Source organism: Erythrolamprus reginae, chromosome 2, assembly GCF_031021105.1.
Source record: "Erythrolamprus reginae isolate rEryReg1 chromosome 2, rEryReg1.hap1, whole genome shotgun sequence".
In the NCBI taxonomy this organism is placed as follows: Eukaryota; Metazoa; Chordata; class Lepidosauria; order Squamata; family Dipsadidae; genus Erythrolamprus; species Erythrolamprus reginae.
The window spans coordinates 167,596,876-167,613,017 of NC_091951.1; the positions used below are offsets into that span (position 1 = coordinate 167,596,876).

A 16,142-nucleotide genomic window follows, 5' to 3' on the forward strand; every position below is an offset into this window, starting at 1 on the left:
TAAGAATTCGAGGCGGAGCCCTCGGGTCACTGTGTCCAAAATCCAAGCGTCGGAGGTTGTGGCCGTCCAGGCGGTACAAAACCTTTGGAGTCTTCCCCCCAAAGGGACCTGCCCTGTGGAGTCACTTGGCTCCACGGAAACCTCGCTGGTTGGAACCACGAAAGGGCCGTTTTGACGGTTGATATCCTCTGCCCCGGCCCTGAAAGTAGGTCCTATCGTTGCGGTACGAATAGGACTGACCATATTGGCCCTGCGAATAAGGCCTGGAGGTCTGGGTAACTCCGGAAGCTGGGTCCCATCGAAATGGCTGCCGGCGTCGGTATGGGGTGCTATTGCGATCTTGGCGCCTAGAGGATCTGGTGAGGACCTTCCTCTTGTCCTTGTCCTCCACCAGAACAGCCTCCAGCACCTCCCCGAACAACTTCGTGCCTTCGAAAGGGGCAGATGACAAGCGCCACTTCGACTTGGCATCCGCCTGCCAGTGTCGAAGCCAAAGTAGGCGTCGAGAAGAAATTGTAGAGGCCATGCCCCTTGCGGCAAATTTCGCTGCGTGCAAGGTAGCGTCCGCCGAAAATTCGGCCGCAGCCAGGAGCTTGTTGAGATCCTGTTTGAGACGAGGATCTTCAGGTCCCATCCGGGCCTGAACCTCCTGGAGCCACATGATGGATGCCCTATTAAAGATGGATGCCGTTGACGCAGCTCGTAGGGCCCAAGCTGCCATCTGATGGGCCTTCTTCAGGAGGGTTTCGGCCCGTCGCTCATCCGGCTTAAGACTATCCGCCGTTTCGGAAGGAAAGGCGGCATTGGACACCAGTGTGGCTACCGGCTTGTCCACAGGCGGAAACTGTAACAGATTCTCCATCTCGCTATCAAATGTGTAGAAACGACGCTCTACATTTGAAGGGCCTTGAGCCGCTGCTGGGTGTTGCCAGGTGCGCTTGATGTTCTCTAAAAAGATCTCCATTGCAGGAACAGTATCGGACTCCCTGGGCTGCTCCTTACACAGGGAAGCAGAAGTTCTAAGTCCATCGCCTGCATCCGGAGGTGCCGCCGCACCTGGCACATCCAAGGTTTGTTTCACCTTGTGTAAGAGTAGCCTAAATAATGTTGGCTTAAATAGGCCCGCGGGGGCGGGCTGTTCTGGAAAGGCATACTCATCATCAGACAGTTCATTCCCATGCTCACTGTCTTCTTCCAGCAGCCCCGTGTCTCCTGCCAGTGAATCCAGCCCAGGTGGGGGCGGTGGCGCTGACCAAAGGTCCCTGGGATGGTATGACTGCGGTAATGGAGGTGTCACACTTTGAGCCCCAACCGCCATTCCCTGCGCATAAACGTTGGCAATCATGTCCTGCAGGGATGGTGGGAAGGCCTGCCAGACATCAGTTTGGGATCTAAGCCCTGCAGCTGTTGGCGTGAATGTTGCCGTTGGAGCACAAGCCTGTGTCCCTGAAGAAGCTCCATAGGCATGATGGCTGACTGAAGCAGGCCTATCCGGCCTAGCAAGAGGTGAAGGTGGAGGAGGGCCAGACAAGGCCTGACGGTCAGGAGACCAATCCCTTTCACTTGCAGTGCCCATGGCCCCTAAGGGCAATCCAGGGGACGCTGTTCTTGATGAGGGAAGAGGCTGGAATGGGGGAATGGCCAGAATCCCTGAAGTAGGAGAAGCTAAGGCTGCCTCCAACCTTTGTTCCAAGGCCTTAATCTTTCTCTCAGCCTCCTTAATTGAAGCTGAGGACTGAGAAGACTTGGATTTGGCTTTACCAGACACCTTTTCTTTAATTTTCGCAGGCACAGCAGTGGATTGAGGCTGGTCCTCTCCACGAGCACTGGATTGATCAGCCATCCTTTATTTAATACTGTAACGGGGCAGCGTACTTACAGTCTATTCTTATACACACAGCACCAGATTGAGAAGCGAAGCCACTCACAAGTGAAATAGGGAGCTGTAGCCCAGCTCGGCAGCTCGACGTGGGCTATGACGTCATGTCACGTGACCTGCCCACCGCCAATCAGAGGAGTCACTAGGCAGAAGCCCAACAGCTCCTGGCACGCCGCCAAACCTGCCGGTAGCAATGCCGGCTTTTCGCGCTTTTTTCTGAATCCAAAATGGCGGGCGCGACTTTCCTCGCGGCTCTCTGGCCGTCCGATGAGCCGGTAAGCTTGAAACGGGAGGAATCCCCCCCCTGCGGTGCCGTTGCGCTTGGCTGGCTCTTAAACCGGCTTGTCTGGGTGCCTGTGCCCGGCACGCTGAGGAGCAGCTGAGAGGCGCTCCGATCGAGCTGCTGTCTGCTTGGTTTCCTCAGCATTAATTTTCCATGCCATTGATTTAGCGCCATGCCGCCCTCGTTAATGGGGGGGGGCGGACCCCCCCCACCCGAGGTGTGGGGCTAGGTTTGACCTCTGGGGACAGGGACCTGCAGCCCATCCTCTCCTCTTCAGGGCAGTACTCGCGGGGAGAAGAGGCCCCATAAGGAGACCGAAGGGGGTGCTGCCCGCGGAGGGCAGAAAACCCCAAACCTTCTGTCACCTGTACAAAGATAAAACAACAACATTAATAAAGAAATTAACAGTTAGCAAACATTTTATTAACATTAAATTGATTACTCTCCCTCAGGAGTAAAAAACTCATAGTCCCTTCCTTGACTGAGTTTTTTAAAACTGAGGTACAGGGGCAGCAAGGGGGCGGTACCTAATTAATATGATAATTATATTAATTTATAACTCAGTCCCTACCAATAAGACTCGAGCTAAACCCATGATGGACTCTCCTTCCAGAGACATGGGAGAACTGTAAGGGTTATGGGACCAGCTGTTTTATTATTTTGTTACTTTCCTTTGTAGATTCTTTCTAATCCTTGTTAGCTCCATAGCGGCAGTGGACAAGTGGGAACTTGATAAATGGACAACACAAACAAATTAAATTCACCAGAGCTTGAGCCCTTCTAATCCAGTCTAGGGCCATCTTGACTGGTTTCAGTCTCAAACTTTAGGATCTAATCCAATTTATTATCCTGGCCAAGCACCCAAATAACATCACCACTGTCAATTCCAAAAAGGAAAAATAATAACTTTCTGAGAACTCTGTTCAGCAATTTCATAAAGAAGCTACATGGAAGAACTAAGGTGAATTTGTTTCTGAACATCATAGAACATGGCAAACTGATCACTTGCTATAGCCAGGCTTTACTCACACCTTAAAGATGGGAAGATGACAGAATTGGACAGCAGAATCAAATTTGGAAGGATGGAAGATATAAAGCATGAGGAATTGTCTAGACAAGAACTCTAGCTCAGGGTCTTTTTTTTTTCTATAGTCTTGATGACTGGGATGCAATTAAGCAATATTCAGGTCAGGGGTAAAATCCAGCAGGTTCTGGAAAACTGGTAGTGGAAATTTTGCGTGGGCTAGAGAACCAAAAGCGGAAATTTTCAGTAGTTTGGAGAAACAACAAACACCATCTCTAGCGGGCCCCAAAGTGGGGCAGGAATGGGGATTTTGCAGCATCCTTACCCTGGACTGGGATGGGAATGGAGATTTTGCAGTATCCTTCCCCTGCCAAGCCCACCAAACCACACCCACCAAGCCACACCACGCCCACCAATCCATGCCCACAGAACTGATAGTAAAAAAAATTGGATTTCGTCACTGGTCCAAGTTTTGATAAAACAATCTCTCTCACACAAAGAAAATTAATTGCAGAAATAAACTTATAATAAAACTTACAATTATAATTTGTATTCTGTTGCACAGATAATACCAAACTATGGCCCTGCATTGCTATTGTCATTGTAAAATAAACTATACAACAATGATTGGATAGTAAAATACCAGGAATCATTATATATTTATAAATATTAGCTGGTAATAGTGAAGAGATTATCATTAACTTTTCAAATGTCTATAAACATCTAGTGGAATTTGGCACAATGAAGTTTGAACAGAAAGTTGAATTAAGTGGATCGTGGCTAAATACAACGATGTGTTTTATTTTATATTGCTCAGAGAAATTGGACAGTTTAATCATTTTTTAAATAAACAAATAAATATTGATTTTCTCAAATTTACCAAATTAGCATTTATGCACAGACAGCTAGTGGCCTGGAGAAAAAATTGAACCCATAAGCATGAAGAAAATTCAAATGCAAAATTAGATTTTTTAATCTACGGGGCATTTAAGATAATTTTATCTGCAAGGAATGTTTGTGATAATTCTTGAAAGAAAAAATACTGGTAAGATTGTATGATTGTATGAGGCATCATACAGAATAAGCTCTTTAATGTGAAGCTTTAAGGCAAATGCATTTTACATCTATACTTGAATCGAAATTATACCTTAATGATCAGGTTTAAGAATTTTCTGTCAAATAATGCAAGTTTTACAGCCATCCTATCAACTGAACTCAAAGGAAATTCCAATAGAAAAAGAATTATAAAAGCTATCCTAATAACATTTTGTATTTGATAATTAATACAACACAAAATAATTGTAATACTGAAATGTTCGGTTTATATATTTCAAGTTCTATAACAGTGATGGCGAACCTTTTTTCTCTCTCAAGTGCACGCATACCCATACCCAAAGTTCAATGCCCCATGCACACACCCCTGTGCATGTGTGCATGACCCCCATTCCATTTCCTGACTTCCAGTAGGCCTGTTTTTCACCTTCTCTGGGCTCCAGAGGTTTTCCTGGAGCCTGGGAAGGGCAAAAACAGCAACATTTATTTATTTATTTATCATCTATCTATCTAATCTATCTAATCTATCTAATCTATCTAATCTATCTATCTAATCTATCTAATCTATCTATCTATCTATCTATCTATCTATCTATCTACCTACCTACCTACCTACCTATCTATTAGATTTGTATGCCGCCCCTCTCCGTAGAGGGATATACCTTGCCTTCCAGAGGCCAGAAATGGCCCATTTCCCGGTTTCCGGTAGGCCTCTTTTTGCCTTCCCGAGGCTGCAGAGGCTTTCTTGGAGTCTGGGGAGGGCAAACATTTTCCCCCCCCCCCCCACACACACACAGGCCCTTTGGCTCTGCGTGAGCCAAAAATCAGCTGGCTGGTATGAATATGCACACTAGAACTGAGCTAGCTAAGGCAACAACTCACATGCTATAGGCTCCCCATCATAATTGTATAACATTTCCAAGCCTATATATTCATAGAACTTGCAAAGTTTTATATGAAGGTTGAAAGAAAAGTAATGCTTCCAATGTTTTAAATTGCCAACAGACTGCAGTACTGACAACACTAGAAGTTCTGACATGTTCTTTATCACATTTATTTTTTCATTTCAGTAGAGAAGAAGTTGTGAGAAAAAGTTGAGTTGTCTTGCTATTTTTCATGAAATAGAAGCTTGCAGTGAATGCTCATTTTAAGCACAGCGCTGTGATTGAATTTTGAATTGCAATTTCAAAATTGAAATTCACCATGATTGCAATTTCAATTGTAACTCCAACTGAAATTCACCATGAATGCAGGTTATTTATTGTAATTACTATGAACACTGTATGTCACAGTGATATCATTTAATGATTGTGTCATGAAGAACAAAGTGGTTGACCTATAACAGCAGCCAACAAGTTTCACATTAGAAAGACTGATGAATTAATTAAGGGGAACTAGTGAATTACTTAAGACAAACATGCTGTCAGGTTTGGCATTTCACAAAACTGTGTGGGTTACTTTACTATTATTCAATACTGTAAGGTGGGTAGAAGATGGGCTTCTTGTGTGCTAATGGTAGAGTTGAAAAAATGAAGACTTGAGATCTGCAAGGAATTCTTCATGCTTATCACAGTAAGAATGAGGATTTTTCCGTTCCACAGCATTGTGACACGGACAAAACATGGGTTCATCATTATCACACAGATCAAATGGCAATCCATGGAAAATCATCACAGTGCTTTCTGGTGGGGATGGTGGAGACACTCACATTTTTTGACAGGAAAAGTCATGATTACAATTTTTTGGGAGGCAAATGGTAATATTCACATGGATTTCCTTATAGAAGCAGCACCATCAACATTCAAAACTCTGAAATAACGAGAGTTTGGAAATTGTGTTGCAAAAATGGATCTCTGTTTCAGGATCCAATTTGACTCAATCACTGGGATCAGAGTTCTCCCTACCAGAATGTGTCCTTTGGGCTATTCTATGTGTAGTATTGATGTGGTGCCTGATTGTGTGTGTCTTTTTATTTGTTGATTGGGGAATTGATAGTTGGCTATTAAGACTTTGGCTGTTATTTCCTTGAAAAGTTCTCTAAGCATTGGCTCCAGCATGATTCCAAAAGCTCAGAAGGCTAAACTCTGGGCCTGATGACCGACTCAAATTGACTTCATGAGCAATGCTCATGCAAATGGAGCAGGCATGCACATGCTTGCCCACTGCTCATACATGTGCTCATCCGTTTCCACGGCCTAGTTGCAAACAACTCATGGCATGCTAGTGGGTTTCTGCCCAGAGGTTGGGGATGGCTGTTTTAGTGGGCACCTGTTTGATCAAAGTATTTGAATATTTGAAGTAGAAAGGAATGTCGGGAGCTCTTGATAGCATTAAGAAACTTGTTCATCATAAGCATAAAAATTTGAATAATCTCCAGCCCCCCAAAATGAGAATATAAATGAAAGAAGAGATTGAACTGTAACAATCCCATCTCCAATGTGGAAAGCTCCAACAAAATCCAGGGTTTTACCAAAAACACTCAAAGGGGCATTTGTTTTATTTTAATTGGATTTTTAAATTTTTTTATCTAATTTATTTTAATAAAATGCGTTGAGAGTAAAAATATATCTAAAGATTGTTTTCTTTTTAAGATACATTAATAATTTAGTTCATTCAGAACTGAGCTCCATGAAATGAAATGGAGCTCAGTTGTGTAGCATGAGGCTGTATATTCTGCAATATTGGGGTTAAAAATTGCTCTTTGAAAATTTCAATTTCAATTGAGTTGATTTAAATCAAACATTTTTATGATTTAAATCATTATTTAAATTTACTTGATTTAAATCAAATTAACCCTGGAGGGGTGGGGGATGATTTTTGGATTGTTCAGAATTTTTCTCCAGAATTTTTCTTTTCAACACACTTCCTTCCCTCACAATGCAGCAAAAAGGAGATTCGTACACAGTTCAATACAATGTATATTTTATTTACATCTAGAGACCTATAAAATTAGGAACCACTGTCCATTTCCCTGTTTTCCTCTGAAATTGTATCTTTAAAATAACAAGTTATTGCAAGGAGAGGAAAATTTCATCAGTGAAAGATGGGATTTCATCAATGAAGTCGGAAAATTCACTCTGCTCCAATCTAACTTGTTTACTTAGAACAACTGCCCATGAGCAATATGGCTGTATCCCTAGTTTGAGAATTCAAAAAAACAAATTCTGTTTTTGGAACAAAGACAAGGAGAAATATTGTCATAGAAGATTTTAATAGGAATCAGTTTGAATTTTTGATATCTTTGTCACAGAAATTATTAAAAGCTCTTTTTGTTATAAATTATATAAATAAAGGATTTTCATATTATAAATAATGAGCAAATTATAGACATATCAATAATAAATATTAAATAGCCATTTTCTATCATTACTGAGGATCTTTTTGTTTTGTTACATTTGTAGAAGAAAAAGAAGGTGCTAAATGTAAGATTTCCATAATGGCGATATATATGGTATCTCAGTGTAGTATCAGGTTAAATTATCTATATTATTTGTTAAACTGGACTAAATTGACTTTAAAAGGTTTTGTTTTTCTTCTTATTCTCGCCATTCCTCTTATTCTACCTATTTCTAAAATATCTTACCTTTTGGATAAATGCAATTTTTTTTTTACCAAAATTGTAATGCTCATTCATTTATTCAACAAAATCATATGACTATACAGAGGAAATAATTTCTCTTCCATTATAAGAATTTATGTTATAGGTTATGCTGTATAACCAGAAAGTTTAAAAACTCTGGAGATACATTAAAACTATTTGCTCAAGTATAAAATACAATAAGAAAGTTATAACTGTGAATTAATGAATCACTTTGAAAGCAGATCAATGGCTTCTAAGATCACTGATAAAAAGGAAACAGCTAAGGCAGCATAAAGTAATTAGCCCCAACATGCAAAATATTAAAAAAACATTTTCTTAAAATTAACTAACCTGTTGTTCATGTTTTTGCTTCAGCTCTTCCAACTGCCAGGAGAACTCTTTTGACTGCTTCTCACGGAAAGATTTTGATTTGCTAAGATCTGCTTCTACCTTTTCCATCTAACAAAGTAAGTAAGAATACATAATTTCATAATAAAAACAGCAGATAGTGTAATCGTTTTCACACCATCAAAATCTCTAAAAATATTATCCATTAACTGTTAAAAATGGGAGTCAAGCATGTTTTATCAGTAAAATGACAAGCAGATAAATACAGATAATTTAAAAAAATAAGCAGAAATTTAGTCATTTAAAATTTTATCAGGTTTCTATGAAAATCTTGTATCATTGAAGAACAATCTAATTTTACACCTGATAAAATCTAAAAAGCCTCAAGTGCTATTTATTGAAACAAGAACAGTGGGCTTTAAAGCACTGAAGATTTTATTACATTCCATTTGTGTTCTTTCAAAGGCATTTATCTTGGAAATCATGGTTTTTTTGTATCATTATATTTATTAAATAAGTATGTTGAGGTTTTGTTACATATGCATATATTTAAAATTAAAAAACAATACTGTATATGTACAGAGAGTTACTAAAAGAAAAACTAGAAACTGACAGTTGCAAAGGAAGAAAAATACCAGCAAATCCTATTTCCTTGCCAGCTGTTTAGAAAGACTTTATCATCTTTATTTCTGACATCTTTTTCAGAGGTTTATTGAAGAGTTTAACTTTTTTGAAAACTAAACCTTCTTCCCATTTGTACAGCCAAATTATTTTTCCCACTATCGTGCTAATGGCAGTATGTCCTGTAAAAAATTAGGCAGCATTGCCAGTGATTCAGTCAATTTTGTGATCTTGTCATCCTTTTCTAATGGACTTACAATGTTGTTATCTTCTAATAGACTTAGCATCTAAACAAAAAACAACCAAAAGATAAATTTATTTATTTAATTGGATTTGTATGCCGCCCCTCTCCGAGAGCAGTCTTGGGCCTTCCAAGAAATGCCCACATCTCACCATCACTCTGCGGACTGCATTGGCTACCAATCTTGGGGCGGCTCACAGCAAGTACAAAAACAGAACAATAATATGAATCCAATTAACAATACATAATAATACAATTAATAATACATTAAAACAACCATTAAATTCAATTAAAAGAAAACCTATCAAACCAATCATTCAACAATCATACTGAAAACATCCACTGGTCAGGGGCAAGATCTAAAAGCCCCAAGCCTGGCGGCAAAGATGAGTTGTTAAACTGTTTCGGAAGGCAAGGATGGTGGGGGCAGTGCAAATCTCCGGGGAAAGCTGGTTCCAGAGGGCTGGGGTCCCCACAGAGAAGGCTCTTTCCCTAGGTCCTGCCAGCCGCCATTGTTTGGTCGACGTGACCCTACGAGACCAACTCTGTGGAACCTCATCGGTCGCAGGGATTCATGCGGCAGAAGGCGGTCTCGGAGATAGTCTGGTCCTATGCCATGTAGGGCTTTATAGGTCATAACCAACACTTTGAATTGTGTCCGGAAACAAATTGGTAGGCAATGCAGTCTGTGGAGTGATGGTAAGATGTGGGCATTTCTTGGAAGGCCCAAGACTGCTCGCACGGCTGAATTTTGGATAAGTTGAAGTTTCCGAACACTCTTCAAAGGTAGCCAAAGTGGAATCAAGACTCAACCCCCCTCCCCCGGAAAACAATTCTAAATAATTTCTAGAAGGCAATCAGGTCGGGAGGCTTTTCAAAGGACTACCAACTATTAGCAAGCCTCCTAAGCCTTGGCCCCTTGGTTTTTCTAAGATGAGAAAGGGCTAGTAATTTCATCTAGGTCAAACTGGCCAGACTAATTCCAATGGGAAAATGCAGTCGTACAAGTAACAAGGCACCAAAACACTGTATAGGCTTACAAGTTAGCACCAATTTAAATTGTTTCTCAATGTTTATTAGCAACTAGTAGTGGGGTAATGTATTCACACTGTAAATGCAGTAAGTCATAGAGCCACTGCACTTTGAACCAATTGCAGCTCCCAAATGACCTGAAAAAACAGCCCCATGTACAGCAGATTGCGGTAGTATAAACTGATAGGGACAAGAGCAGAAATCATTGTATGAAGATTTTCCCATTACAACAGGCCATAAGTCCTATACCTGTGATGCTGAATCTATTGCTCATACCCCACAGGTGGCACGTGGAGCCCTATCTGAGGGCATGTGAAGCATTGCCCTATGTCAGCTCCCCAGGTTTCAGGAAATCCTCTGGAGCCTGGGGAGGACAAAAAAGGGCCCAACAGGCCAACTGGAAGTCCAGAAGCTTTAATGAGGCCTGTGCACATGTGGTGGTGGGGGGACAGCAAGGGGTGTGTGCATGGAGGAACGGGGGAGAGCATTGCATTATGGGTGTGGGCACACTTACGCACGTTAACATGCATGCAAGCACCCTTTTGGCACCTAAGGAAAAAATAAAGGTTTGCCATCACTGTCCTATACCATCAAAACTGGAGAAAAGCCCCTTTGACAACAGCTTCCTTTTTCTTCTAGCAGGACTCATGACTTCAGAAAAAAAAAAACAAGTTATGTACTCACTCTATTGGGGTGCTACTCTTCAATCCAAAGGAACTACTGGAGAAGAAGTAAAATAATAACAGCATCTTCCTACAATTCAATTTATGTCTGTTCTCACAGCCTCCAGCACTGAGATATGATCTCAATTACATCATCAGTCTGGATTAGTAGAGCAACACTAAATATCATCATGTTATTGATATTAAACTTCAGATTTTCAACTTATATCTCCTTAAGTCTTCATGCAAATCAATGGGGTTGGGGCTTGGAAAATCAAGTCCTGCACCACACATAAAGGAACAGCCATCAGGCTGTTCTCTCTTATCCCATCATCACTCATTGCAACCACCATTTCACCAGGTTGAACAGCACAACAATTATGTTCCCAGAGTTTCTACACATGGGTATCTTAATAGTAAGACAGACAACTGGGTGTATTCTTTCATCACAAACAAATCTACCACAGGTATATCAAGCTTAATAGCAATCATCAGAAAAGCTTAATGTACTATTATATGAGCCATAGTGGCACAGTGGTTAGAATGCAGTACTGCAGTACTGCCTGCAATCTGGCAGTTCAAAACTCACCAGGCTCAAGACTGACTCAGCCTTCCATCCTTCCAAGATTGGTAAAATGAGGAGCCAAGTTGTTGGGGGCAATATGCTGATTCTTTAAAACATTTAGAGAGGGCTATAAAGCATTGTGAAGTGGTATGTAAGTCTAAATACTATTGCTATTATCTTAACCTTTTCTGTCAGGTGGAAAGAAGAAATCCCAGTTCAGAAATTTAAATGCCTGTCTAATCTGTCAAACTCTGATAAAAAGTGTGCACAGGGAAGGCAGCTGCTAGCTTGAGAAATGTCTTCCCACTCATGCGTATCCTCCCAGCCCCACCATAGCCAGCCAAGGGGTCGTGAGTGGAGAAGGAGGAAAGCCTCCACCGCAGCTCACACTCATTCCTCAGCCAGCCCAGATTTTCAAAAAGTTGCGAAGAAGAAAGAAAAAGAGTAGCAAAGAGTCCTAAGGAGAGCTCCCTAGGCTTTCTGAGAGTGTGAGAACACAGAGAGAAAGAGAGAGAGAAAGAGAGAGAAAGAGAAAGAGAGACAGACAGACAGAGACACAAAGAGAAAGACACAGAGGGGATAGGAGACCGGCTGACGAGTGAGCGTCTTTGGCAATGGAACTCTGACTTTCTCCAAGCCTGACCCCTGGGGTGGGCATGCAAGATTCAGTGGGGCCAGCCCCCTTTTCCCACTTCTCTGAGCTTCTTAAAGCTTCAGCTGGGCATTGCAGGCCCATCCCCTTCCCGTTGTCGTCTCCTCCTCCCAGATCTCATTCCCACTCCAACAGCCCTAGTGTTACTGAGGCCAGTGTCAGTCGCAGCCAAGTCAGGCCAGTGTCTCGGGGCAGAGAGCACATTGTGACTCTCTGCAAGAGACCAAGGCATGCCCAGCACCAACAAGGCCCGGAAGAAACCCAAAGTGTGAGGTGCTGGAGAATCAGCGATGGCTACTTCTCCATCCCCCACTATTGCCCTTACCTTCTCAGGCCAGGCAAGGAGTGACTGGGAGAGAGGGAGGGCAAAGGGTGGGGCCAGCCAATGATGGGACACAGAAGGCCCAAAGAGCCGCATGCGGCTCAGGAGCTATGGGTTGCTGACACCCAGTCTAATAGCTTCTAGTCTAATTAGTTAACTAGAGCCGAGGTGGCGCAATGGGTAGAGTGCAGTACTGCAGGCCACTAAAGCTGACTGCTAGATCTGCAGGTCAGCGGTTGAAATCTCATCTCCGGCTCAAGATTGACTCAGTCTTCCATCCTTCCAAGGTGGGTAAAATGAGGACCCGGATTGTGGGGGCAATATGCTGGTTTTGTTAAAAAGTGCTATTGCTAACATGTTTTAAGCTACCCTGAGTCTAAGGAGAAGGGTGGCATAAAAAAATCAATCAATCAATCAATCAATCAATCAATCAAATACCTAAATACTGCACAATGGTTCTTATAAATAATAAAACAAATGAAAATGATAAGCAATTGGGCATATGAGAAAATGTTGAAGGAGTATCAATACTTTTGAACATGTCTCCACTGTTATAATTATTAAAATACCTCACTTGCTATAAATATATAGCATTTTAAGAAACATACAGTGATACCTTGTCTTACAAACTTAATTGGTTCCGGGATGAGGTTCTTAAGGTGAAAAGTTTGTAAGACGAAACAATGATTCCCATAGGAATCAATGGAAAAGCGATTAATGTGTGCAAGCCCAAAATCCACCCCTTTTGCCAACCGAAGTGCCCGTTTTTGCGCTGCTGGAATTTCCCTGAGGCTCCCTTCCATGGGAAACCCCACCTCCGGACTTCTGTGTTTTTGTGATGCTGTGATTTCACTGAGGCTCCCCTCGCTGGGAAACCCCATCTCTGGACATCCGTTGCCAGCAAAGCACCCATTTTTGTGCTGCTGGGATTCCCCTGCTGGGATTCCCCTGCAGCATCACAAAAACACGGAAGTCCAGAGGTGGGGTTTCCCATGGAGGGGAGCCTCAGGGGAATCCCAGCAGTGCAAAAACGGGTGCCTCTCTGGCAACAGAAGTCTGGAGGCGGGGCATCCCAACGGCAGCAATGGGTTTGTAAGGTGAAAATAGTTTGTAAGATGAGGCTAAAAAATCTTAAACCCCGGGTTTGTATCTTGAAAAGTTTGTATGATGAGGCGTTTGTAAGACGAGGTATCACTGTATATTCATTTTGCTTTGATTCTTCTATTTACTTTCAAGGATTTCATCAGGTCCTTTAAAAGAAATGCTATTTTCTACCTACCTATCTAGCTGCAAGACTACAATGAAATACAAAAGGTTTTATTAAAAAAGAAAGGAATGTGTTTGACATTATTCCACAACCACTCATATATCCTAGCAACACTGAGTTTACAAATTTAGGTAATATTTTCCAGAAAGATAGTTGGAAGGACTGAGCTGGGTTTTAGAAAATGAATGATTAAAACAATGAGCTATAAAACTCAAAGCCCAAAAAGGATGCAATTAATAATTTATTTATTTAGGAAAATCCTATTCAGTAATAAAATCAGGCAGTTTTGAAAAATTCTGTTTTAAAAAATTAATCATCTGGCAACATCTTTTCTTCTGATTCCCAGGCAAAGTTACTACATATTTGTAAGAGTTTGATGTTCCCAAATCAAGTAAAATATGTTTCCAACCATATAAAACAAAAAGGCGCTCTCTGTAACTGTGACAGAGTTCCAGAAAGGCTGGCCCTGTGACCTTCTCACCTGTTCTTTCATTTCTGCATACACTTTTTCTGAATTCAGCTCCACCTGCCGCTTAAACTCCTCCAAGGCAGCATCAGCCTGCTGGGCTTGTAGTCTCTGTGCCTCCATCACCTGAGTCAGATGCTCCTCCCTGTCCCTAGAAGGCAGAAAAGATTTTCATTGCTAAAATATCAAATTTAAAAAGCACGGCCTTGCATAAAAGAAATGGCTTTCGTCAGATTCGCTTAAAATATTATTCACTTTTTAATCTTCTGTCATTGCTTATCTTGCCTTTCGTTACTAATATTTTGAAGTAGAAAACAAAAAGTTATTTTTACGCTCCCTTTGATCTGAAATCACCTAAACAAAGGATTTGGGTTTTGAAAAAAAATTATCTACTTAAAAATCCCCAGGAAAACAAAAAAGTTGTAGAAGCACTGCAGTTTTGAGTCATGTGGAATTTTACCCTTCCTTATATAACATTATACAATCATCATAAAATATTTAATTAAGGTAATAGTTTTAGTATATTGTGATTTTAAAAGAAATACTTCAAAGAGCAATTCCCATTCATAACCTCTGCAAAATTCAGTGGGTAGTGTACAGCTATATACCTCATTTAGGTTTTTTCCCCTTTTTAAACATATATGGATATATTAATGTTTTGTCTTCATTCAACCAGTATATTAAGTTAAATGAAAGCTATCAAAATCGCCTATGCAATTATTCATTCAATTAAAAAAATTAACAAGTCTGACATTTCCTTGCATGGAAAAAATAAGTGCATCCTGAGCTCTGGTACATGGTATTGCCCCCTTTAGCAGAAACAACTTTTAAGTAGGTGTTTCTTATATCTATTAGTCTCTGATATTAATGGAAGGGAGTTTCCCTCCCCGGTTGTGTAATGTTTCTTCCATATAGAGGGTGTTTGAAATGACTGATGGGATTTAAATCCAGCTGCCTCCCACCACCAGCTGGTCGAGTTTCTGCCACACATGCATGAGGTGTGGTGTGTGTGTGTGTAGGGGTGCATGTGCGGGGGCGTGTGGGGATGCGTACGCATACATGAGGGGTAGAGCGCATGCAGGGGCCGCGTCCTTGCATGGGGGTCAGGGCACGAGCACAGGCCCTGGCATTGCATTTTGGGAGTTTGGGAACAAACGCATGCATGGGGGGCAGGGCGTGTGCAGAGCTGTGCGCATATGTGAGGGGCAGAGTGTATATGGGTAGCTACACATGCATGTGGGGGTGCAGGCACGGGGCCACACATACATTGCATTTTGGGGTTTTGGACACAGATGCACACATGCTCGCTTTTGTCCGCGCTTTGGCCACTCAGTTCAGAAAAGGTTAGCCATCAGGTCTAAGGTCTGAAGCAGGTCAGTTTACCAATGCAAGGCCTGCTGTCTGGCTTACTGCCTCAGCTTAATTGCAAGAGCGAGCTCCCTTGGCCCTTGCTGCAGCTCAGATGAGAGGAAACTCCTTTCACACAGTGCTCCTGGCTCAGCCTATGCCACAGCACTAACTGGGCAACCTTTACTCCTGCAATTAAGCTGGCACAGTGAGCTTGTGTATTGTTAAAATTTCAGATTAAACAAGCCCCCTCTCTAATATCTACTTCCTCTTTTACGGATGAGAACTGTTTCAGAGAAACCCGGTGAAGATATTAGAGAGGGTGCTTCTTTAATATGAATTTTTAACAACATTCTTGGGGTAGGATGAAGAACAGATGGATGTAGAAGTAGATAAAATGTACAAAGCTAATATATGATATGCAAAGCTTAGAAATGTACCAAGATGTACTTGTTTACTTTGTCAGGAGGAAAGCAGTTTTTACAATCATATTTTAATTAATATTTAATAGATAATTATTGGAAAAATGGAAGCCTCTTTAATTAAGCAACAATTAATCCATATAATACATTTGCTTTGTGAAGGGAACTCACTCAAGATAATACAAAACCTCAGGACCATCTCACAGATGCCATTAGAACTGAGAAGGGTATCATGAAAGGCTGCATATTGGTCCCATTCTTATTCAATTTCCATATGAACTCCATGGTGGGCCATCTCCTTAACACAAACTTTCACTCTCCAAAACTTTACGGAGGACCGCTCTCTGTTCTACTCTATGCAGACAATGCAGCAATATT

At 41.6% G+C, this 16,142-nt stretch overlaps 1 protein-coding gene across 8 annotated transcripts in view; it reads right to left on the reverse strand.

Annotated features, from left to right (window-relative positions):
- CEP112 (centrosomal protein 112) overlaps positions 1 to 16,142 on the reverse strand; it is a 346,088-nt gene that overhangs the window by 214,266 nt on the left and 115,680 nt on the right. For all 8 annotated transcript variants that reach the window (XM_070740313.1, XM_070740316.1, XM_070740309.1 and 5 more), the window contains 2 exons: positions 14,011 to 14,146; positions 8,171 to 8,278 (listed from right to left, as the gene is read on the reverse strand). In XM_070740313.1, coding sequence (XP_070596414.1) covers positions 8,171 to 8,278; positions 14,011 to 14,146 — 244 coding nt within the window. The remainder of the gene's footprint in view (positions 1 to 8,170; positions 8,279 to 14,010; positions 14,147 to 16,142) is intronic.